At 36.6% G+C, this 22874-nt stretch overlaps 1 protein-coding gene across 2 annotated transcripts in view; it reads left to right on the forward strand.

The window, feature by feature from the left end:
* The window catches only part of STAT4 (signal transducer and activator of transcription 4), a 140236-nt gene extending 120732 nt beyond the window's left edge, over positions 1-19504 (forward strand). Inside the window, exons 15-24 of one of the 2 annotated variants that reach the window (XM_027866177.1) lie at positions 2379-2462; positions 4980-5078; positions 10754-10889; positions 13630-13682; positions 14191-14285; positions 14581-14717; positions 15109-15300; positions 16440-16506; positions 17152-17260; positions 19122-19504. In XM_027866177.1, coding sequence (XP_027721978.1) covers positions 2379-2462; positions 4980-5078; positions 10754-10889; positions 13630-13682; positions 14191-14285; positions 14581-14717; positions 15109-15300; positions 16440-16506; positions 17152-17260; positions 19122-19148 — 999 coding nt within the window. In that variant the 3' untranslated portion in view covers positions 19149-19504. Of the gene's footprint in view, positions 1-2378; positions 2463-4979; positions 5079-10753; positions 10890-13629; positions 13683-14190; positions 14286-14580; positions 14718-15108; positions 15301-16439; positions 16507-17151; positions 17492-19121 lie in introns of those variants that run through there. The other variant, XM_027866176.1, reaches the window with a different exon arrangement.
* Positions 19505-22874: the final 3370 nt, after the last annotated feature.

The following is a 22874-nucleotide window of genomic DNA, read 5'->3' on the forward strand; positions in this document are numbered from 1 at the left end:
TATCTTCCTGATCATCTTTATTGAGTAGTAATAATGTCTGTGAGTTTTTCAGAATCTTCCTCCTTTTCAGATGTCTTCTTCACAATCAATCCCTTGAAATTCTCAAAATGCATGACAATCCACACAGTATACTCAGAAGGATATTGGTGCTATGGATATGGACTTGTGGAGCAGTGAGCATTTTGGGATCATTTAAAGCACCCATTTCCCAAATGTGATCAAACCCAACCAGATCTCTTCCTTCTCAATTGTCAGCTCAGATTCTCCAGCCACCAAACAAAATGACATAAAACCATTTTCTTTGCAAATTAAAGTTAATTCAATTTAAATTTATTTTAATAATTTATTTTTTGGAACTCTACAACCCTCTTCCACCTCAACCCAAGAAAACTGGGTCCTGACATAAATCCAGGTTTAGAGATCACTGCCTCAAATTTCCTTACTCTCCTTTTCATGGAGCCTCCATTTAGAGAGAAATCTCTAGTGTCCTATCAGCTGCACAGTAAGGCATCCAGAGATCAGGGTCTACCTTTGAGTTGGGAGGCTTCCTCAGTAGGGAGTAAATCAGTGGGAAGATCGTCTTGCTGTGTGTGCCGCATAAAATCAGCTTTCCCACCCTTCAGAGGTGCTGACTTGGCAAGGAGCTAGCTAAGGTGCAGTGACTGAAATGTGAAAACTGCTTCAGGAGGGGAACTTGAATTGTAACCCCCTATGTTTGCTCTTTGTCAGCAGACCTTTGTTGATGAATAACAATTTTACCCACAAACCAGAGGTGTTAGGTAATCCTGTTTATGTGGTGGAAAGTTATGAGGTACAAAAATACTATTAGCTGGGGTGTGGAGAGAGGGAGAGGGGAGAGAGACAGTTTGGAGCTTAGAGTATAACCAAAAAAATTAAACTTAATTAAAAACAAAAAGAAGCTGTGAGTGGTACGTGGATAACTCGACTTTCATTTAGCAAAAGACCCAGGTGTTTCTTTCATAGCCCAGTGTCCTTAAATATAGCTCCTGCTCTCACTTTCTAGCTAGCCTAAAGGTTTCCTGTGCAGTCAGGTTTCCCTGTAGGTTGAACATGGTGTTTCTTAAAAGTAGAAGATGGAACATGAATTGTACCAACAAGTTTTCCCCTATTATAACATGACGATGTCAATAACACATTCTCTCATTATGTCAAAGGTGCTCTGATAGCCTGTCTTATTGTATCTATAGACATCAAAGATTGTTATGTTTCCTATCTTCATCATGAAGATATTGTTCAGTCGTTTCAGTCATGTTGGACTCTTTATCGCCCCATTTTGGGTTTCCTTGACGAAGATACTGGAGTGATTTGCCATTTCTTTCTCCAGGTCATTTTACATATGAGGAAACTGAGGTAAACAGGGTTAAGTGATTTATTCAGGGTCACACAGATAGTAAGTGTCTGAGGCCATATATGAACTCAGGAAGATGAGTCCTCCTGACTCCAGGCCTGGCACTCTATCCACTGCACCACCTCATTGCCCATTACGAAGATACATCTTATATTATGGTCACATCATCATCATCATGAAATCATAGGAAATGGGCCCAGAGAGCTTGAGATTTATCCAAAATAACACAACTAATAAAGGAAGAAATCTAGCACTAAAAGTCAGTTGCCAGTTAAGAAATTCTTCCTTATATCAAAATCCCTTTTTGAGTATAAGTTTATTTTTTTTAACTTTTTTTTCTCTATTTAATAGACATGGAAAATGTCTTGTAATCATTCTTTTTATAGGTTCAGTATTGTGTATTTTCTTAGCCTTCTTTGTTCTGGGCCAAGTGATTCCAGTTTTCTTTTGCTTTTCATAATAATGTTATTTTAAAAGAATTTTGTCCTCTTTTTAACTCTTGGGAACTTGTCTCCTGAAAGACGATGTACTCAGACTGGACTGATGTTGAGTAGGATGGTGAGGTATCCTGGAGAGAGGGGACCAAGCTCACTTGACAGTTTCCCCATGCTAGCCTTCTCTTCATTCATCATCAGGCTTATTGCCATAACAAATTCATTAAGACTCCAGCGCCTCTTTCTGCTGTGCTTATACAAAACCTTGTCTTGTAAAGGAATGCGTACAGTAACTAGATTTTCAGCTTATTTGTCAACCAAAGAAGACATTTATTTATCTTTAGCTAGAGTCTCCTGTGAGAAAATAGGCCAAAAATTTTAAAAGCCTGAAATTATTATGTTTTTAAGACTTTGGTATTAATACATCAACAATCATCCTTCACTTAAGGGGAAGTTCCTAAATAATTTAAAGAAAATTGTTTTTGAGTTTATACACTTAAATCAAGCTATGTGTTTGTATGCTGTCAGACTAAAACATAATATGTTTATAAACTTAATTATGTTTTCCCCCTCAGGGTCCTCACATGGTAACTGAAGAGCTTCATTCTATAAGTTTTGAAACACAGATTTGCCTGTATGGTTTGACCATAGATTTGGAGGTGAGTATTTGCAAGGAATATTTGCCAACAAATACATAGCCATAAAATTTGGGGACTTCATGGGATTTTAGAGAATACCTGGTCCTACCTTTTCATTTTAAGAGGAAAAAAACAGAGGCCCAGAGAGGTGAAAGTCACATAGATCTTTGGGAACAGTTTTAGAATTTGTTTAGAAAAATGCAACCCTTTCTAGATATTGAGGATTTTCCTCAAATTCACTCTCCTATATGTTGTGTACCTGATCTGTTCCAGCAACAAACCTCTCTAATTTTGTTAATACCAAATCATTTTGACGATTACTGCTTTGTATTATAGTTTGAGATCTGAATATAGATTGAGTACTTCTAGACCCCCTACCTTTCCACTTTTTTCATTATTTCCATTGAAATTTTTAACTTTTTATTCCTCCAGATGAATTTCATTATTATTGTTCTAGCTCTACAAAGTAATCCCTTGGTAAAGTTATTGGTATAAACCCAGTCTGTGACACTTACTAGCTGCATGTGTAACCTCTATGAACCACAAACAGCTCTGTAGGATTTAACTGTTAAGCCAGGAAAAGGTTTCCAAATTACATTGATGGTGGGAGTCTCCAGCTGAGAGTTCACAGATTATTCATGTATTCAAATTCTCCAAATAATCCATATGTATTAAGTAAATATATTTGTATTACTGTGTAAATGGAGACTTGCATTCTTATTCTTGGCTCACTATGATACCAACAGCCTATTGTGAAGGTTGTTTTGAGATTTGTGTGGGTCATAAAAGTTCAGCCATGAGTAGAGAGATGAAAACCCTTAAACAAAGTCATGTCAAAGAAGCTACATTCTTTATTTTCATAGGTAAGAATCCAGAGGGATTTAAGAATTCTATAATGAACAAAGTCATATGACAGAAACATTTATGATTCATTGTTCCATAATTTTCTTCATTTAAATTCAATGAGGAAAACATTAATAAAAGTTTTGAAATGTGAGTGAAAAGGAAGGACTTAAATTAGTCAAGATCTTACGTGATTTGGAGCATATAAAGGAAAATTCATCTTGGGAATGACACCTTGCAACTGGCAAGAATCTGCTATTATTTGTTGTTGTTGTTTTTTACCAGTATGTATCATACACACATTTATTCCTAAGATTTATTTTGAGTCTATCCTCAAATACTAAAATGTTACTGTGATGTGTTATAATCACTTATTCTTTGGCCTAACTTCTGGTAAAACAGAGAAATTCCTTAACATAGCCATCAACAGTTCACACGTACAGTGTCTTCCAGTTATAATGCTCTCACATATATTATCTCATTTGATCCTCATAGCACTGTAAGGTAAGCAGTACACGTATAGTTATCTCCATTTTACAGATGAGTCTACTGAGGTTAAGGGAGGTTGTGACTTGCCATAGTGACACAACTAGTAAAAGGGGCAAGGCATCGCTAGACAGAAGTTTGCTTGGAAAAAGATCCAGGGAGTTTTATAGATTGCAAGGTCAATATGAATCAGTGATGAAGGGAGCATGGGCTCTGCAGTCAGAAAGACTTGAGTTCAAATCCAGCCTCACATACTTACTAGTTATGTGACTCCAGGCAAGTCACATAAGCTCTTTTTGCCTCAGTTTCTTCAATCTAAAAGGGGTGCAATAACTTACTTCCTACGGTTGTTGTGAGGACAAAATGAGATCTGTAAAGTGCTTTGTAAACCTTAAAATGCCATATAAACACTAACTATTATTAGGTAGCTAAGAAAACTAATGCAATTTTTGGCTGCCATACAATAGTCAGTGTCTGCAACTAGGTATTCAATAACCCTGGGGTGCTCTGCTCTACTCAGACCATGCCTGGAATATTGTATTTAATACCTGGCACATTTTTACAAAGACATTGATAAACTGGAGAACATCCAAACATGGGAACCAGAATAACAAAATGTTTTTGAGATCATGCCATATGAAAATAGATTAAATTTACCGGAAATGGTTGACTTGGAAAAGAGAAAACTTTAGGAGGACATTATAGCTATCTTCAAACATTTGAAGAGATGTCACATGGAAGAGGTATTTGATACTCAGCTTGGCCCCAGAATGTAAAACTCAGAACAAAAAGGTAAATTTAAACTTACTACGAGGAAAAATTCCCTGATAATTTGAAGTATCCAAAAATGGGATGGGCTGCCTTGACAAGGCTCTCCTTCCCTGGATATCTTCAAGCAAAAAATGTATTACCCCTTGCTAAACATGATTAGAAGGGGATTCTTGTTCAGGTATAAGGTGGAATAGATGTCCTCTTTGGTCCCTTTCAACTCTGAAATTCTGTAATTCTAGTAAAGGCAAGACTGAAGCAATGGTCTCCAAATTCATAGTGGAATGATCTCTGATGGATTTTTTCTATTTTCTCCAACAGTAATAAATATTAGATTATGGACTCATTGGACAAAGTCTTTCAAGAGACATTATATGAGCAGCTTTTTCAACATCAATAAGTGTTAGATCCTAATATCTTTGCATGTCTTTTTTTTAACAGACAAATTCATTACCTGTTGTGATGATTTCCAATGTTAGTCAATTACCTAATGCTTGGGCTTCTATAATTTGGTACAATTTATCAACCAATGACTCTCAGGTAGGAAGATGCCATATATTTGTGTTACTTTATTTCTCTGTAATTACAATGTATTTCCTTTTGTACGGGCAGTCAGTCAGTCAACTAGTATTTGTTAAGTACCTACTGTGTGTCAGGCATTGTGTAAAGAGACGGAAATACAAAGAAAAGCCAAAAAAACCCAGTCTGTACTCTCAAGCTCATGGTATAATTAGGAAGATGGTATGTAAACAACTATGTACAAACAAGACATATGTGTGTATGTGTGTTGTGTATGCATATGTATATTTCTGTATAGGTATATGTATATGCATGTGTGTTTATGTTTATATGTATTATACATGTGCGTGTATATAAGTATACATATACATATTTGATCACATACATTTTCTATAGTTAAATTTTTATGAACAGTTACATATTTATAGCCTGATTTCTCAGGACTCCCAAATATTTCCAGTAATTTGTAGTGAAAGAACTGTTTTTGTTGTTGTTGTTCAGTCATTTCAGTCATGTCTGACTTTATGACCCCATTTTGAGGGTTTTCTTGGTATTTCCTTCTCCATTGGTTTGCCATTTCCAACTCATTTTACAAATGAGGAACTGAGGCAAACAGCAATAAGTGACTTGCCCAGGGTCACACAGCTCGTAAGTGTCTAAGGTCAGATTGGAACTCAGAAAGTGAATCTTCCTCACTCCAGACTGTACACTGTCCACTGTGCCGCCTAGCTGCTTCTGAAAGGACTGCTCCTGCTACTTCTAAATAGTGATCACAGTGACCTACTTCCTAGATCTGACTTGTGCCTTGAGTATTACTGTGTGCCCCAGTGTTTTGGAGTCAGAGGAACTGTGTTCAAATCCTAACTCTTCCACTTATTCCTTGGACAAGTCATTTAATTTCTCTGGATCTTGCTAGATGACACCTATGCTCCAAGTCTGTTTTCATAAGAACTGAGCTTTCCTCCTGGAAGGAGCAGACCATTTTGCTCTTTGCTTCTGGCACTAGCCAGGGATGGCCTGAAGATAAGTCAGTTCCATATGGCACAATTTCTTTGCACTTATAGGTTGTTCCTCCTTCCTAAGGTCCATCCCTAGCCCCATTCTCCCAGTTTACTCAGCACAGGAAACCTGCTGAGTTTCATAAGCAGCTGTGAGCATCATTTACAGCTCTCAATTAGCCACTGAAGGCAGGGGGGCCCTACGAGCACAGATAATCAAGAGATGATCACAGTACAATTAACCTAGGTCCCCACAGCCTGAGTTTTGCTGCCATCTGGTGGTCATTCAAGGATTTCTAAGAGGCAGTTGGGCTCTAGAAAGAGCCTGAGAGGCAATGATGAAGGTGATTGCTAACTCCCTTCAAATAGGAGGAGGAGAAGGAAGGGATGACATGTCAGTCCTTTAGCGGTACACTTTTTTTTGTGTCTCCTGACTGCTGAAGTTTCAGATTTTTCTTTTTTTTTTGCTAACTTTAGCTTGTCTATCTGAGAAATCCTTTACAAAGGCAAGAACGATTTTCCTCATCAGCACTTAATTTTGGGGAAGATGCTGATGGGGTGCTTGTACTGGGACCCCAATTCCAAGACCATATTTCTCCCTAGCCTCATCCCTGGCAGTTTCTCCCCAGCCCAAGGACACTATGCCTAGCAGTTACTCGTGAGTAGGTCTCAGCAACACACTTATATCACTCTCCTTGGTGTGGTCACAAATCGCACCTGTAGGAGTTATTAATTTGAACTGGCTTTGTACTGGGTCATTCGTACCCACTGGACTATCTATACCAACTCCCTACCTCATTATCTGCAGCCTGGACTCCTTGTGTGTAATCTAGACTTAAGACATATGTATACTCCCTACATCTATCTTGTCAAACAAGACATTGATTGGTGGCAGACTGGACAACCCTCAGACAGCCCTGACCACTAGTTAACTCAGTGACAAAGCAGGCCTACAAACCACACCTCCTTGTAGCCCCACCTTGGGTTTTTCCTGGGGAACTCCTGGTAAAATGCCTGCTCAGTAGATACAAAAGAACTGACGACTCCTTAACCACTCCCCACTCCCACCCTGAATCACCTAGTTAGCATATCTGGCACATGTTTTTACTGTAGTTTATCCTACGTAAACCTTAACTGAACCCCTCTAAGGTCACAGGTTCCTTAAGAACTTTTGCCCACTGAAAAGTATAACAATAAATCTTTGCCAACTTGACTTAAAGAATGCTTAAGTCTGTGAAGTCATTCCAGATGACCCTGTCCTATATTTCTGTCCTTGAGGGATCTCTGAACCTCTCAGACCACAACATTTCCATCTGCTGTGTCCTTCCTTCCTAACTTTGTCTAGTCACTAAAGATAAAATTTTGAAGAGAATCATTTTTATATATTCCCACTCTATATTTCTATCTGTAGAAGAATTAGAGGTAGATTAGTACTTTAACAATAGTTGGAAATTGAAAATGAATAAAAAACTGTTTATTAAACACCTATAGTGTGCCAGACGTTATGCTGGGCCCCAGGGATGCAAATATAAAAATAAAAGTTTCCCCCTCAAGAAGTTTTTGTTCTATGGAAGAATTAGTCAATCAGTAAACACTTTTTTAACGTTTACTAAGGACTGTGCTAAGCACTTGGGAATACAAAGAAAAGCAAAAGACAGTGCCTGCCCTCAAGGAGTTAATGGAGGAAGCCTCTACAAGATAGAGGAGGTGTTGAGGAGGGAAGGGAAGGAGAGTACCCAGAAGGGGATGATTAAGTCCCAAAGCCAGGTGGGAAATCACGAAGTGCATGCCATGGATCCTCTCCTTAAATAGAGGACATAGGTACAGAGGTTCCCAAAGTGGGCGATACCACCCTCTGGGGGGGGGTGCTGGAATGATGGGAGGGTAGTAGCCTCAAGTGCAATTTGGGGGCATTGAATAAAAATAAGGGGGTGGTGGAAGCATAAAGAAAGAAGAAAAGATAAGAAAATTTTGAAAAACTTTTCATACATGTTTCATCTGTTGTGTAACAGAATTAAAGTCATAGTTTACCCGATGAAAAACCATGACATCTACCCAGGTAAATCTTCTGTTACATCCATGAAGCCAAAGTGGTCAATGTGTTTTGAGCACGTTCAACAGAGTTCACATCTGAAATTCTCTTAATCATATAGATGAACATTAATATCAATAGGCTTTGATGTAAATAATACAAGAGCCTGAGAATGCTTTTTCAATGGCCCAAGGGGCAGGGGCACAGATAGGGATAGCATACATAAGGGAATGATGATGGTGAAGGAAGGAAATTTGGGTCTGAGAAACATAGGACTGGCAAGTAGAGCCAAGCCAAGATGCATGAGTCAAGAAAAAAGGCTAAAGGAACGCAGCCTACAATGATAAACCTGTGCCTAAAACATGGTCTCAACCCCAGGAAGAAGAACAGAACTCCCTGGGTCTGGCAAGTGCATTAAAGAGGTACTTTAGGAGCAGGGGAATATTGTAGGCCATTTGCAGTACTGTTAAGATAAAAGACTGCAAGGGCCCTGCCCCACCCCACTCCCCCAAAATAGGCTACTCCCTGTGTTCAATGCTACTCATCCTGTACCATAAGCCAAGAGAATTCAACAATGGACTTTTTTTCTCTCAGTTGTTTATACAGATACAATCTTCAGGTTTAAGCTAAAACTGCTGCCCCTGAGCTGATTGTTATAACCTTCTTTGTTCCCACATGTAGAAATCTCGCATATGAGTGTACTTTCTAGCATTCAACCCAGGCAAAATTCACCAAATTGTGCTATTCCAGATGCTTTTTTTCTCTCCTTAGTCATATCTTTCACACCTTTCTGCTCCTTGACTATCTTAAGTCTGTTTATTCTACTATTGTTATATTATATATATAGTTATATAATTGTTATATTGTTATAATTATATTCGAATATTGTTATAATTCTTTTCCTAAAACAACACTCTCTTCCTCAAGAAGCTTTGGTGGCAGAAGTACCTGTACACAAATATGTAAATATCTAGTAAATATAAATATAAAATACAAATACATATAAATAGTAAATATATAAATACAAAACAAATAAATATAAATTAAGTAAAATAAAATGGCTATTTTATAAACTATATATTTATAAACTATTTGTAAAATGGTTATTTTATAAATTTTTTATATTTACTTCTCAATGTGCATGTGGTCCCCCCAATAAAATGTAAGCTCATTGAGGGCAAGGATTGTTTTGTTTTTGTTTTTGTAATCCCAGTACCTAACACTTACCTTGAACACTGTAGGCTTATATGCTAAACTAAAATGCTTGTTTAAATTTAATTATCATTCAAAGTTCTCTAGTTAGCTCTAAAGGTATCTCCATCTGCATTGGCCCTCACATAAAACAACTTTTATCTACAGCAAAAAAAAAAAAAGTCATGATTCTGACACACTTATTCTGAAGTGTCAAACCCATAGCAGGTGAGGCCTAAGCCAGATTAAAATCTAAGTGAGAAATGTTTAACCAAAATAAATAAAAATACCATGCAACATAGATAATGTTAATTTGCGCTTTTCTAAGTCAACAGTCAGCAGGGATCCATTTCCATTTGAGTGCTTTCCTCACTTAGCCTTGGAACCTGGTACCCTAGATGTTGTCATATCTTTTGCTTTTTTACTAGTGAGGATGAGACATAGTCTAAGCCATCACAAATCAATCAGAGACATTTTATAACCAAAGGTGTGTCAATATGGTATGATTCAGGCTCACAACAAATCATTACAGTGGATTGATTGAGATCACCACTTTGCCAGACAAAGTTAACCAGTCAATTGAATGAATTGATTAATAGTCAAAAAAACCCTGTAATGACACAAATATTTAGATGTCAAATAATAAAACTCTAGAGACAAAGTACTTTCCTAGAGGTAGCTAGGGTTTGTAGATAAGGAAAGAGGAAATGGCTGAACAAGTTGTGGTATATGATTGCGATGGAATACTATTGTACTATAAGAAAGGAAGAGCACAATGATCTCTGAAAAACGTGGAAAGACTTGCACAAAATAATGAAGAGGGAAATGAACAGAACCAACAGAACATTGTACACAGTAACAGCAATATTGTTCTAAGAATGACTTTGAACAAATAAGATCCTTTGACTATTATAAATGCTCAAATTAACTGTAAAGAACATATGAAGAAAGACACTGTCTTCATCCAGAGAAAGAATTGATAAGTGGAATTGTGAATAAAATAATTTTACATATGTATGCCTATTTGGGTCTAATGGTAACCATGGGGGGGGGGAACAGAGAGAGGAGTAAGGAAGAAATAAAAAGAAATGTACATGATAACTTTACTATATATTTAAAAGGAATAGCAAGGTGTACATAATAGATTTGCAGTTTCATGTGCAATCATCTTTTTTTATACTATTATAGGAATGCTTGTTCTATTTCATAAATTAAAAATAAAATTAAGTTTAAAAAAGGAAAGAGGCAAGTGAGGAGCACACCACAAATAGTCAGAGAAATAGAGGGAAGGTGAAACTGTATCCTCCATTACTACATTGCTGTTAGGATGCCTGAAGGTGTCTGAATCTGAGGTCATACGTTTTGATAGGCTTGTTAGGAAGTGCTTTTATCATATGTAATTCCCCTTTTACAGCTTAGAAATTACAATATTTTTGGATCTGGTTAACAGTGACACAATTATAACTCTGTTCCAGAACTTGGTTTTCTTTAATAACCCTCCAACGGCTGCTTTGAATCAGTTGTTAGAAGTGCTGAGCTGGCAATTTTCATCATATGTTGGACGAGGTCTCAACTCAGACCAACTCAGTATGTTGGCTGAGAAACTCACAGGTAAGTGTTGTTTGAGATGGAAAGCTCTCATCTGTTTTTGATGATTGGTGGGTTAAAAACCCAGTCTATTCTAGGATTCTTCTATTTGTGTTACACCCAATGAGGTCTAAGAGGAAGCAAGTAATATAACCTAAAGTGAGAGGGCAGAATTAGCTACAGAAAAAAATATTCGTAATTAAAAAAAAAACTCACTAGGCAGCTAATTCAGTGTATGAAGAATACCCTTTCCTCAGAAATTTTAAAGTTTACTTGTGAGTTTGATCAATTTTACAAATTGGCTAAAAATTGCTACCAGTTTGCATAATTAGTCTGTTCTATGTAGCTCTGTAGAGAAAGGTAAGAACCTGAGGTAAACCTCATAAACACCCTTAGTACTAGAACTGAATGTGGACTGCAAGAGCGATTGACATGAAGAAGTAAAGCCAAACATGGGATTCCAAATCCATTTGAGTGAATAGTATCAAAAGTAGCAAGATGGAAAATTCTTTTCACCAAATAGCAATTTTCTATTTTTCTTAACTTTTAACTTAACTTCATCTATGGTGTTGTAGTGGGAAAGCTCTTTGTAACTTTGAGGTGCTGTTGCTGCTCTTGTGATCGTTATCCTTTACCCAGAATGCTGAGTTATCATATCCCTACAAAAGAATGTGGATTTGTTTAAAGGGAAAAGAGTTTGTGGGAACTTACTTCTAAATTACATATGTTTGTGTGTGTGTGTGTGTGTGTGTATACACACACACATATATGTATTTATATGTATGTATGTATACACACATATGTATGTATATGTGTGTATGTATATATATATACATATATGCTTTTAAAATCATTATCCCACCAAAGAAACCCCAAATTAATGAAGTTCCGAAATAAAGTCATAGCAATCAATCCGATGTTTATTAAGCACCTATTACGTGCCAGATGCTATACAAGTACAAAGAATGAAACAATCTCTAATAGAAAGATAGTATAGCATAGTAGATAGGAAGCTAGTCTTGGAGTCAAGAAGACCTAGATTCAAATTCCTCCCCTGACACATACTATCTACACGATTATGAGTATTCCTGTTAAGTATCTAAGTTATAGGTGAGTCCCTGAATGTGCCCTCCTCCTACCCTTATGCCATTGAGGGAGTTTCCAAACCAGGAATATCCTATCATGATAAAATCACAGATCCAGGATTTCAAACTTTGCTTCTATCCATATGATCAGTGAAATGTTAACATAGGCTTAGATAAATGGAAACACAATTTACTTCCTGTGACAGCTTTATTCAGAAACCTTCCACCTAATCTGTTGGATCAAGCCTCATTTTTTTTTTTAATCCTAATTTCTAGTGTTCCACCTTGCATGTAGGAATTTATCACTGTGGCATGTGAAAGATGAAATGACAAAGGTTTGAGCTTCTGAGCATATCAATTTATTAAGCAATGCATGCCAATTGCCTAACAATTTGAGACTGGTTGCCTTCCTCAGCTTTGGCGCTGGACCCTGAATAGAGGGAGAAACAGACTTTTATGCATTAAAAACAATTATTCAAATAAGACCAATTAATTAAGAAAAAACAATTAACCAGGATACAAAATTAGGTAATCTGATTTCTAATTGGAGGAAAGATTAAGGAGTTTTTAGTTGGGAGGGGGAGAATGAATAGATGCAGTTCCCTGAAATTGGACAAAGAGATGCCCCATTCCCATCAAGTGTCTGTATTCAATCAAAGGAACACGGAAACAATAACTGATTGATCAGTGTGGGACCAGTTTTCAGATAAGACATATGGGTTGCCTGAGGTGTATAATTATGAGAAAATTCCTTGCATCTCTAAGCAGCAGGGAGAGATGGTCCACTTCCCTAGCCATGCAGGGTTAAGTTCAAACAATGTAATAAGGTTTTCTCCCAATTCCCAAAATTGAATAAAGTTTTCTCACAAGACGGAAATTGAACTAGATCCTTAGTTGAATAGAAAAGGAATTGAGCTAGCACTGGAATTCAGTCACAAGATGGAGTCAGTGTGGTTCACTCAATTCCCACTACCATTTGCCGAGCTAATCCCCTCAGTTCCCTCATCACTCACTTTTTCCGATATGAACTCATCTACAGCTAAGCTATTCTTGGCACTGTCCCCCAGACAAGCTTTGGTCATTCCCCCTTCCGCGCCTTTCCTTAAGTTATTTACCCTACCCTACTTGGAGTGCCCTCCTCTCCACCAATACAAATCCTACTCATCCTTCAGTGTCAAATTCAGGAACCACCTACTCCATGAAACCTTCCCTGACTCATTAGAATGTAAGCTCCTTCAGAGCAGGGATTGGTTTTCAATTTTGTCTTTGTATTCCAGCGTTTAGCAGTGACTCAAATTTAGGAGGTGCTTGATACGTATTTGTTGATTGAACTTCATTGACCACTGTGACCCACAATGACCTTCCCTTTCTCTGAATCCTAAGGGCACTTAACATCTCTACCACATAGCTTAGTATATGATTACACTCTTTTCCATGTTCTCTTTTTCAAATGCATTGTCCTTGTCTCCATCCACCCCAACTAAATAGTGAGCTCCTTGAGGGCTGAAAATCTGTCTTATTCTTTGGCATCTATCATAAAGCACAAGTTAAGTTCATGATAGGCTCTCAACTATGTCTGTAGGTTTGTCGAAATGAAGTAAAAAACAAGTTTAGGTAAAAAAATCAGAAACATTTTGTGAACAAGAAAAATAGTATTATTTTCTCTTCTTTAATTTTAGTGCAACAAACTAGCTACAATGATGGTCAACTCTCTTGGGCCAAGTTCTGCAAGGTATGGTCAGGAGGAAAAGAAAAGTCATACTTCATTTCAGAACTGCACAGCAAAGGGATGGGGGATGGAATCAGGAACGGGGACCAGAGCAGGGGAGGGAAGGGGAGAGAAGTTCAGTCTTTGAGTCAGAAGCTCCTGCTTCAAGGTATGGCTCCAACAATTTACTAGTCTTATGGCTCTAGACAAATCAATTAAGTCTCATTGGGCCCCAGATTCCTCATTTGTAAACAGGGATAATTACATTTGAATTACCCACCTCCAGGATGTTGTAAGGAAAGCATTTTAATATTATCATTACCGCCTCATACCATGACATGAAGTTTTAAGGATTTCCTAGATAAATATATTTCAAAGAGAAACTCTAAAAGTTTCTCTAACTTAACAGAAAATAAAATTTGAATTATTTATCATGAAATAAAATATGATGATTTATATTTTACTAATGCTACTTACCAAGTGATTGTTGTATCCTTTGTTTATTTGTTTTTTCTTTTTTTAATGAAAATAGGAACACTTACCTGGCAAGGCATTTACCTTTTGGGTATGGCTTGAAGCAATCCTGGATTTAATAAAAAAGCACATTCTTCCTCTTTGGATTGACGGGTAAATCATGTGCTATAATCTCTCTCTGAATATGTCATTTTTCTGCATGTTGTATTATTTGCTCTTTGACACATGTCTAATGCCATTGAAAAAACATTCTTGGGCTCTTAAATTATTTACATCAAAGCCTATTGATATTAATGTTCACTATATGATTAAGAGAATTTCAGATGTGAACTCTGTTGAATGTGCTCAAAAACACATTGAACACTTTGGCTTCATGGATGTAACAGAAGATTTACCTAGGTAGATGTCATAGTTTTTCATCAGGTAAACCCATGAACTATTCTTTTAGGTATATAATGGGCTTTGTAAGCAAGGAGAAAGAGCGAGTCTTGCTGAAGGATAAGATGCCAGGAACATTTTTATTAAGATTCAGTGAAAGCAACCTTGGAGGTATTACCTTTACGTGGGTGGACCAGTCAGAAAATGGTATGTCACATGTCTTCTTGTGTTACCTTCTATTATATCACTAAAATAGCATCTTCTTGAGATTTTGTTGTTATTATTTAGGGATTTAAGACTGGTGATTGTACATATGTTTTTTTGGGGGGGGAGTTTTTTTTAAAATATCTGCAGTGAGCTTGTGTATCACCTAACAATTACTCGATATTTGGATGGGAAAACGTGAATTTATAATTGCCCAAATGAAAACCCTCTATATGGGTGCCATCTGTAAAATGCCTAGTCTATGGAATGTCTGGAAATATTTTAAACCCAATGATACACAGATAACATGGGCAGAAAGAGCAGTAATCAAGAACAATGTGTGCATACAGATGGTGTCTTGGTTGACTATTCACCTGCCTTTTTTTCCTTTCAGGAGAAGTTAGATTCCATTCCGTAGAGCCCTACAATAAAGGCCGTTTAGCGGCTCTGCCATTTGCTGACATTCTTCGAGACTACAAAGTTATTATGGCTGAAAATGTCCCTGAAAACCCACTGAAGTATTTATATCCTGACATTCCCAAAGATAAAGCATTTGGTAAACACTACAGCTCTCAGCCAAATGAAGGTTAGCTTCTATTTACTTTTTCTTAGAGAATTTGAAAGATAACTCATGTCAATGGAAAGGAATAGAAACATCTTTTGCTTTGAGCTTTTTAAGACCAAAGGGAAAATGGAGTTGATTTTTGTTCATGTTTTTTTTTTATTTAATCATCATTACAAAAATAAATATACACCTAAATATCAAAAATTGAAAATAATCCCATGGCCTCTTCCATGGGATTCCATTTCATAGTCTGTTAAAGCTAGAAAGAACCTTTAAGATCATCTAGTCCAGCCTCTTTGTTTTACAGATAAGGAGGAAATGGATCCTTTGAATTGTACAAACATTTTTTACATAGCCCAAAACAATGTGAACAACTAGATTGCAAAGCTGAGTCAAAGTCAGCATCAGCAGCTCTTGTTATGAGGGAGTTGCCTACACTAGTGGTCTGGGAAAAGAAACAGCACCCAGCAATGCTTAAACTACAGCCAAACCTGCCTATGGGGTTTGAGAATGCTCTGAAACAACAGTTCTCAACCTTTTTGGTCTCAGAACCTCTTTATATTATTAAAAATTATAAAAGACTCCAAAGAGCTTTTGCTTATATGAAATATTATATACATACACATACACATACACACAATATATATGCACATATATATGTATATATCAATATTTACTGTGTTAGAAATGAAAATGTCTTAGTATTATTATAAAAATAATTTTGACCTCATAGATCCTGTGAAAGGGTCTTGGGGACTTTGAGAATTGCTGATCTATAACATGTCTGTGACTCGGTTTCCTCCTATGTAAACTTAGGGTTATATGGGTCTATCTCACAGAAATTTTCGAGGTGACAAAGTTATTATTATAAAAGCTTTGAAAATATAAACAGAACTACTGGAGCTTACTTATATATAGGGGGAAAATCCAGGGTTTTTGATAATGTGTTTTATTTTGGTAGTTGTGATTCAAAACTACTCTGAGAGACAAAATGATTGACTATTAGTTGACTATTCAAGTGATGTCTAAGGCTTAGCACTAGAAAGTCTTTGTTTCATTGCACCAATCTAGCCATAGGGCTTCTTTTAAATTATTAAGGTCTAAAACTTTACATTTATTTTCATGTTTTTTTCTAACACTGTTTCTAATTTTGTCCTCAGTTTCAAGACCCACTGAGAGAGGTGACAAGGGTTATGTTCCCTCTGTATTTATTCCTATCTCAACAATGTGAGTCATCTTAATCATGTGTGAAATATTTATCATTGAATTTGCTAAAAAAAAAAAAATGTTTTCCCTTGGAAGCACTAAGACTGGAACCACAATATCTGTATTTGAGGAGAAAACATTTTATCCACACTACTATCTCCTTGTAATGCAATGCCTAAAGCTAAGGCTTGGGGTACAGGGGGTCAGGCCACGGCTTCATCTCTTGGACTCTTTTCGAATATATTCTACATCATTAGTGGTGGTGGTGGTGGTGGTCTATTGTCCTTGAAGAAGACCAATTCTACATCATAATTAGGGGCACAACGTTACGTATTGACATATAAGTTGCATGCTATAATATTAAGTCTAGAGACAGCTGAATAGATAGCCACCCTTGAAGCCGGGAAGATTTGGGTTCAAACCTCTGAAACATACTTGTTATAAAGCAGTCACTTGAACATTGGAAACAGGAATTTCCTCACCTGGGAGTTACCTATGCCAATGGATAACAAACCCTACCTAATGTCAAGTGATGCATTGGGCATCTCAGGGCTAAACATAAACAGAACCTACCAAGTAACCCTTCAGAATCAGGTTCAGGACCCAGGAAATTACAGTAACCATTTGTTTAATTTCCAATTTTTGTTTTATTTTTTTTTCTCTAAGCCGAAGTGATTCTACTGAGCCACGCTCTCCATCAGACCTTCTTCCCATGTCTCCAAGTGTATACGCAGTGCTGAGAGAACACCTGAGCCCCACCGTCATTGAAACTGCTGTATGTTGTCAATTTCTCACTTCTGATAAATTCCATTTCAAATGCAGTGGAATGTGTAGACAAAGGGGGTTGAAATTCTTCTTGGGCAATGCCAAAGCCTAAACCTTTGAACAAATTCACATGCCTGGTATGAGGTATGAACTAGGGATATGCTGGAACCACTTCCTACCACAGTCAATTGCTGAATTTTCAGTGTGAGCATTTACATGTTGAAAATCTGCAAATGTTACAAATCAGAGCTTAATTTATTGTTTTGTTGATTGACTATACTTAAGAAAGTGATGGAGAAAATGTGAATAAATGTAGATTAAACTTAAAAGTGTTTGTGCATACACTTTTTCTGGATTAACAGCTTTTAAACATTTACCAGAATACTTCTGGATATGACTAATTCAAAATCAGTTTCACCATCAAAAGCAAAAATCTCTTTCATTTCATTTTGGTGATTTGAAGTCCTTATCTAGAAGACCACCAGAGCGAGATATGTTCATTCCTACCATTCCAGCATGATGGCTGGTTCATCCAGCTAACAGAATACTCATGCTGTACTAACCACGGATTTCTAAATCAAGATTGAGTCTCCCTTTTGAAATTCAATCAGCAGAAATTCTGGGTGTAGGGTTGGATTTTTTCTTGCACTGGTGATTGTGTTCTAGGTTCTTGGATTCAATACACAAATGCCCCAAGTGGCAGCTGTATAAACAGCAGCCAAATGCCTGAATAACATTTTCTGAACTCCAAATTAATAAATTAATCAATTAACAGCATTTATTAAACACTTATTCTGTGCCAGACACTGCGCTACATGAATGAGATACGGATTCAAAAAAATGAAATAGTCCTTAGTCTAAAACTGACAAGTCTTCACTTGCTATTTTCTCCCATTATCCCAATTCTCCTAAGATCACCAAATTCTAATGTATCTCATCAGAACATATCTCTTTTAGACAAAATATTTCCTAACAGCAGAGGTTAGAAATTTGCAATATTTGTTACTTCAACGTAGGTCACAGCCATAAAATCTAAGAGAGAACTTGTACCTGTTTTATTTTTGCTCTCAGGCAGGTCTATACCTAAACTATAGATGATAGATCCTATTTGGGAACATTTCCTGGAAGGGACAGTCCATACTGTTTGGGCCTCAGTTTCCTCATGTGTAAAATGAAGCGATTGGACTAAGATCCATTTTCTGGGTCTCTCCCAGCTCTAAATTTATGATCCTATGATTCTTTACAATCTTAATTCAGTGTTAATTTTTCTTAAAAGCACAAGTTCCTCTTCTTTAAACAAATCATTTTAATCATTAGCTTGCACAGAGAATGCAAAAAAAAAAAAGAAACAAAACTAGATTTAATAAGGGAAAAAGGAAACCACTTTTTACTTCCCACATAAACATTTTAAATTTTGTCCTGAAATTTCACAGGACTGAAACTTCACATAAGTAAAACGCTCTCCACCATTGACATGGTCTCAGCAAATAAAGTCCAAAACCTGTTTTAAGAATCCATTTCTATTTAAGTTTGAGGAACTCAGGATTTATCTCCATCGAGGCCTTGTGTCAATCCTGTAGAAGTTATTGGTCACTATACCTTTCTCTGCTGAGATTTACACCTCTTTTCTCTTATTCTGCCCTCTATGGAGAAAGATAACAACTAGTTAGCATGCTCTTTATAAGGGTGGCATATATTCAAAATTAATATAGCAATTTTGTTAAGGCTAACAACCCCCATTCCTTTTGTAAATTAAGTTTCTAGAAAAATTTACAGGGCTTTATTTAACAGCTTCATGAAATGTTTTAAAATCATAATTTTTCTGTGAAATGACTTTCTCAAAATTAACAGCTTTCATTTTTCATTTCTAGATGAGCTCTCCATGTTCTGCTGACTGATGAGATACTCTTCAGTGCCTAAAAGAAAAAGGAAATTTTAAAAATGTATCTATATGTATTTTTTTCAATAGGAACTAAATAGGAATTTTACAGTTCCATAAGTAAAGGTTTCCTGGAAGTGGCTAAGGTACAGAGCTCCCCTTATTAAGATGGCCCCCAATTTGGGAGCAGCACACTTGAAATTTTGAAAAAAACAAACTTCAGATGAGCAAATGAGATGAGACAATTTTAAGAAACCAGGATGTTAACACTGTAAGCTGTTCTCAGTGTAGTTTTGTATGCCATCCACTTATTTCTGCTTCTTATTTCTTTCATCAACCAATCAGCATTTCTTTTTTTGTAAATAGTATTTTATTTTTTCCAATTACATGTAAAGATGGTTTTCAACAGTCATTTTTTAAGAAGATTTTGAGTTTCAAATTTTTCTCCCTCCCTCCCTCCCTTCCATTCCTTATTCCCAAGATGGCAAGCAATCTGATATAGGTTATACACTTGCAATCATGTAAACATATTTCCACATTAGTCATGTTGTAAAACAAAAGGGAACAAAAGGGAAAAGCCACACGCGCGCGCGCGCACACACACACACACACACACACACATGAAAATAGTATGCTTCTGTCTGCATTCAGACTCCATGGTTCTTTCTCTGGTTTCCATCATGAGACTTTTAGAATCATCTTGGATCATTGTATTGCTGAGAAGAGCTAAGTCAATCATAGCTGATCATTGCACAATGTTGCCGTGTTACTGTGTACAGTGTTCTGCTGGTTCTGCTCACTTCACTCTGCATCAGTTCATGTAAGTCTTTCCATGTTTTTCTGAAATCTGCTGGCTCATTTCTTATAACACAATAATATTCTATTACATTCATATACCACAACTTATCCAGCCATTCCCCAATTGATGGGTGTTCCCTCAATTTCCAATTCTTTGCAACCACAAAAAAGAGCTGCTATAAATATTTTTGTACATGTGGGTCCTTTTCCCTTTTTTATGATTTTTTTTGCATACAGACCTAGTAATGGTATTGCTGGATCAAAGGGTATGCAGTTTGATTGCCTTTGGGTATAGTCCAAATTACTCTCCAGAATGGTAGGATCAGTTCACAACTCCACCAACAATGCATTAGTGTCCCAATTTTCCCACATCTTCTCCAATATTTATCATTTTCCTTTTCTATAATATTAGCCAATCTGATAGTTGTAAGGTGGTACCTCAGAGTTGTTTTAATTTGCATTTCTCTAGCCAGTAGTGATTTAGAGCATTTTTTCATGTGCATCAAGATATTAGGAGACACCATGTTTTCCAGAGCTAAGGCTCAGCAAGCAAGCTGTGCCCTGAGCTTGGCATAACAACAATCCTTTGTACTCACCCTCTGGATGATCTCAGCCACAGCAAAATCCCAGAATCGTTTCATATAATTATTGTATGTCTTTGACCAGCACCAGGTGTTCTCTGAGTTTGGACAAGCCCTGCTGTATCTGTGTTCTGGTCATAAAGTCCTGCTATGAATCAAACTTGTCATATTGTTGCTATTATCCCTCATTGTTAGGGCTACAGTTCACTGCACAGCCATTGGTATAAGTATTGAGATCTCCCCACACTACCTCAGTTCCCCTCACTAGGGGCAGGACCCCAGCACATGTGTCCTTGCTTGCAAGCCATTACCCTCACTTTGATGTTAAACTTCTATTTGATTTCTTACTGTCCTGTCTTTAGCCTGCTCTGTTTGGCTCTGGCCATCCACAGGTTAGAAGCCAGTTCAGTCCATTTGACATTAATTTGTGTCAGAAGTGGGATTGGACATAGAACCGGATCATTGGACTCTCCAGTACCAGTAGGAATGGACCAGGCACCACTGGAGATTTATTTCTCTGGAGTCTGACCCCTGTGTCTAGTGAGTCCTCTGCCCTTGTTCCTGCTCTAATCCCCAGAGCTCCCACCTTGGTTGAGCTCACCATTCTTTGTGAGGAAAACTCCAGGGCCCCTCAGGTGACCCAGTATATCTCAGATCACTCTGGTAAGGATATCCTTTCTTAAATTGCACACCTCTGTTAATTGGCCTTTCTGCATGCCTCTGCTATTTTTTTTAATTGTGTGCCTCCATAAAATTGTAACTGCATGCCTCTTGTCCCTCTGTGTGCCTCTATTTTTTTTTTAATTGCACATCTCTGTAAAGCTGAAACTACATACCTCAGTAACTGTGTGCCTCTATATGGACAGTAACTATGTGCTTTGTTAAAAACTATCTGTGTCTATTTGTATCTGTCTTGTAATTTTGTCTATGTTTATTTCTTTGTAAAATGTAAAATGTCTATGTTGTGTTTGTGTTGTGAGCTAGATTCTGTTACCTTGAAAGATTTAAAATGTTGCCAGCCAGAAAAACTTAGGGGAAAAAGGGGGCTATAGCCAGAGAGTTTAGAACACTGGGAAGGATTAATGAACTTTCATAGTTGAAGTAATTGTCCCAGTAAGCAGGACTAAGTCCCACTTTAGGCTTTCCCTAGGAGATTAGGTTATAACAAAAAAGAAAAAAACCTGCAAGATATTTTTCCCCCTGTCATTTCAGCTTTGGCTATATTGGAATTACAGAAATAAAGTCAGATAATCAAAGTTTGTGGAACTACTAAAAAACATCTTAGCAGATTAAGGAGTTTGAAGATTAATCATTTTAAGATTGTAGGAGAGTACTCCTGAGATTTTGGAGCAATTCCAGGAACTCACACCCTTCTGAAATATCTTAATAAGTTTTGGAGTACCATTCTATAGAATTTGTTTTAAGGAAAAATAAGAATTAAATTTTATAAAAGTTTTAAAAGTAAATGGCAAGATTAATAGCTTCATTTTTCTAGAACAATGAAGAAAGGCAGCTAGTTTGGAGGTAATCTTGGTGTGAAGAAAGAAAAAAATAGATAAACAGTCTGCACCTTATAGCAACCTCTTATTAACCCTTCCTTGACATTTCTGACCATGAAAAGAGAAAAGATTGTCTAAATAAAGAGACTCCTGTGATTCCCCCAGGTCAAGAGACCCTCTCGCTGTTGACCCCTCTCATCCCAGATCAGATTCCCAAATGCAGATGCTAAAAAAAATGCCAGAAAAATTTAGGGAAACTTGAATTATAGTCCAGTTGCAGAAATGTATTAGATCTATAATCTTATCTCTGTTTGCCCCAGTTTCCTGATCTGTAAAGAGAAAAATAATAATGGTACCCACCTCCCAGAGTTGTTGTGAAGATCAAAATAATATAATGATTGTATAATATAATGATTGTAAAATGTTTAATATAATGACTGGCATATGCTAAGCATTGCATTATTATTATTTCTTTAGTTGAATGTAATTGTTTCATACCTGATAACTCTAAAGTGGTTTTAAAATGTCAAAGGTAATAAGATCAATGATTTTTATATGTGATAATTTGGAAATGCAATTAACATCATCTGAAATTTATTGTTTGTGTTATTGTATTTCTAACTTCTCTTATATTGTGAAATTTGAGAGACCATTGTAACAGAAATTCTGTTAGACAAAATAGCTTTTTAATCTGGATGCTGTTATACATGAAATGGGCTTTTAGAAGGATATGATAAAATTAGATATTTGAAAATTCTTAAATATTTAATGAAATATATTTCATTATAAAGCAGAAAAAAAAATATATATATATATAAGCAAATTTTCATTTGGAATTCTTAGCTATTATGAAAGTGTATAGGGTGG

Source organism: Vombatus ursinus, unplaced genomic scaffold (assembly GCF_900497805.2).
Source record: "Vombatus ursinus unplaced genomic scaffold, bare-nosed wombat genome assembly UNPS02014779.1, whole genome shotgun sequence".
Lineage (NCBI taxonomy): Eukaryota > Metazoa > Chordata > Mammalia > Diprotodontia > Vombatidae > Vombatus > Vombatus ursinus.